This window comes from Apis dorsata, unplaced genomic scaffold (genome assembly GCF_000469605.1).
Source record: "Apis dorsata unplaced genomic scaffold, Apis dorsata 1.3 scaffold_877, whole genome shotgun sequence".
NCBI lineage: Eukaryota > Metazoa > Arthropoda > Insecta > Hymenoptera > Apidae > Apis > Apis dorsata.
The window spans coordinates 8,537-11,585 of NW_006263994.1; the positions used below are offsets into that span (position 1 = coordinate 8,537).

At 34.5% G+C, this 3,049-nt stretch overlaps 1 protein-coding gene across 5 annotated transcripts in view; it reads left to right on the forward strand.

The window, feature by feature from the left end:
• LOC102677540 (anion exchange protein 2) overlaps positions 1 to 3,034 on the forward strand; it is a 9,049-nt gene extending 6,015 nt beyond the window's left edge. For all 5 annotated transcript variants that reach the window (XM_006623283.2, XM_006623282.2, XM_006623284.2 and 2 more), the window contains 2 exons: positions 699 to 1,806; positions 2,254 to 3,034. In XM_006623283.2, the coding sequence (XP_006623346.1) occupies positions 699 to 1,806; positions 2,254 to 2,926 (1,781 nt within the window). In that variant the 3' untranslated portion in view covers positions 2,927 to 3,034. The remainder of the gene's footprint in view (positions 1 to 698; positions 1,807 to 2,253) is intronic.
• The last annotated feature ends 15 nt before the right edge of the window (positions 3,035 to 3,049 follow it).

Genomic DNA, 3,049 nt, shown 5'->3' on the forward strand with positions numbered 1-3,049 from the left:
AACTCTTTGAAAATCATTTGACAATTGATCAAAATAGTCATTTCTATTATTCTGAAAATATAGTATTTCTAGTGCAAAATTAAATTTCTTATAACATAATAGATGAATCTATAAACTAAAATTTTTGCATATCAATTTCTATGTTTATTTCAGTGTTTAGAAACGACTTTTTAAAAATCACTTGACAGTTGATCAAAATACTCATTATTCTGAAAATTAATATTTTTAGTGCAAAATTAAATTTCTTATAACATAATAGATGAATCTATAAACTAAAATTTTTGCATATCAATTTCTATGTTTATTTCAGTGTTTAGAAACGACTTTTTAAAAATCACTTGACAGTTGATCAAAATACTCATTATTCTGAAAATTAATATTTTTAGTGCAAAATTAAATTTCTTATAACATAATAGATGAATCTATAAACTAAAATTTTTGCATATCAATTTCTATATTTATTTCAGTGTTTAGAAACGACTTTTTAAAAATCACTTGACAGTTGATCAAAATAGTCATTTCTATTATTCTGAAAATATAGTATCTTTTGATGATGGAAAATTTCAAAGCATCATGTTAGAAATTAGTCTTCCTTATTCTTGTGCAAGATTTCTTCTTGGCAACGCATAATAATATAGTAAAAACAAATATCAAGGGAAAAAAGAACATAATAACGTAATTACATTTCATTTTCGTAGCTCTTCTTGCTGGCGAAGAAGAAAAGAAACCTCCCGACGACGATGATCCACTTCGAAGAACTAAACGTCCATTTGGTGGTCTTATCAATGATATCAAAAGGCGCTACCCTTTCTATCTCTCCGATTTCACCGATGGTTTGAGTTCATCTTGTCTAGCGGCAGCCATTTTCATGTACTTTGCTGCCCTCTGTACAGCCATTACTTTTGGTGGCTTGATGAGCGACAAAACGCATAACATTATCGGCATATCCGAGACTCTAGTTTCTGGTTCCTGGACTGGAGTAGTGATGGCTTTATTTTCCACTCAACCTTTGGTCATCATTGGTACAACTGGCCCTTTATTGCTCTTCGATGAAAGTTTGTACAACTTCTGCCTGGCGAATGAATTGGAATTCTTAACCGTGAGAGTTTACGTCGGAGCATGGATGGGAATCATAGCTCTAGCAATCGCCTGTGTTGAGGGATCCGTGTTGGTCAGACTATTCACACGTTTCACCGAAGAAATTTTCACAGGCTTAATTTCCATTCTTTATATCGTTGAAACGTTTATCAAGCTGTACAATTATTTTGTGAAAAATCCATTGCTTGATGAATATAGTTTTATTCCTGAGACGAATGAAACATTTTACGAAGAGCCATTAAATGTTACAGAGATCAACATTGTTTCCCCAAAGACTGGTGAGACAATTGGTATTCCATTGAACGAACCTCAAACTTTGATACCAGCGCATAATGCAGCTGGAATATTGATAAATCAACCGAACACCGCCCTTATGTGTACCATTTTGTGTCTTGGTACTTTTCTCGGTGCTTATTATTTGCGTATTTTCCGCAACAGTCATTACCTCGGACGAAGTGCCAGAAGAGCCTTTGGTGATTTTGGCGTGCCCATCAGTATTGTTGTATTTGCGTTGATCGATTATCTGGCTAAAGTAAAAACGGAGAAATTATTGGTCCCAGAAGGTTTAACCCCGACTCTACCTGGTAGAAACTGGATCGTATCACCCGCTGGAGTGCATAAACCTATTCCTCTATGGATGGCTATGGCTTGCATCGTGCCAGCGTTGCTGGTTTATATTCTTGTTTTTATGGAAACTCAAATCTCTGAGTAAATATCATCTTTTCTTTGCTTGCTTTGCAAAAAAATTTAATTAATTATTTAGAATAGGAACTATTTTATGATTTTGATATTTTTAAAATATTCATTAATTTTCATTAACTAAACTTAAACTTTCATAATAGTTTAAATTAATAGATAAATATTATATTGCATGAAAAAATATTTTTATAAAATAAACTAATCAAAATTTAATTCAAACTTAACTCGAAACTATTTCTTAAGCATGATTTTAACACAACTCATTACACAATTCATATCCAAGCTAAATTATTTATCTCATTTAAATCAATACATATATATAGCAACGGTACATATAGCAAAAAGTTGTTCAAAATGATAATTGTATTATAGATGATTCCTATTTTAAATGATTATCAATTTTTGTTAATACAATTCTTATTTCTTATTTTGTATAAAATAATAATTTGTTTGTAGGCTAATCATCGATAAAAAAGAACGAAAATTACGAAAAGGTAACGGCTATCACATGGATATAGTAGTAGTGTGTTTAATGAATGTCGGTTGTGGTTTAATGGGCGCTCCTTGGTGTTGCGCCGCCTCCGTTCGATCATTAACACACGTCTCGGCGGTGACAGTTATGTCTCGTACTCATGCACCTGGAGATAAACCGCACATTGTCGAAGTGAAGGAGCAGAGAGTGAGCGCTCTATTAGTTGCCGTGTTGATTGGCGTAAGTGTGTTAATGGCGCCACTTTTACGACGCGTACCAATGTCCGTCCTTTTGGGGGTGTTTCTCTACATGGGTATCTCTTCAACGAACGGCGTCCAACTGTTCGATCGTGTGAAGCTGTTTTTCATGCCAGTGAAACACCATGGCACGGCTAATTACGTACGACGTGTACAAACATACAAAATGCACATCTTCACCCTCATACAAATTTTGTGCCTGGCTATACTGTGGATTGTGAAAAGTACCAGGGCAGCCTTGGCACTTCCGTTCTTCCTGATTCTTATGATACCCTTACGAGGTCAGATGAACCACTTTTTTACTGCGGCAGAGCTACGGGCACTCGATAGCAAAGGATCGGAACACGAGAGTACCGAGGATGAACCAGATTTTTACGAGGAAGCTCCGTTACCTGGTTAGATAGTGCCTTATTCGACTTGTCCGAAAAATACCTCTCCTCTCTTCTCTTCTCTTCCTACATTGTTTTCTTCCCTAACTTCTTTTTTCATTTTTTTTTCTTTTTTTTTTTTTTTTTTTGGTTTT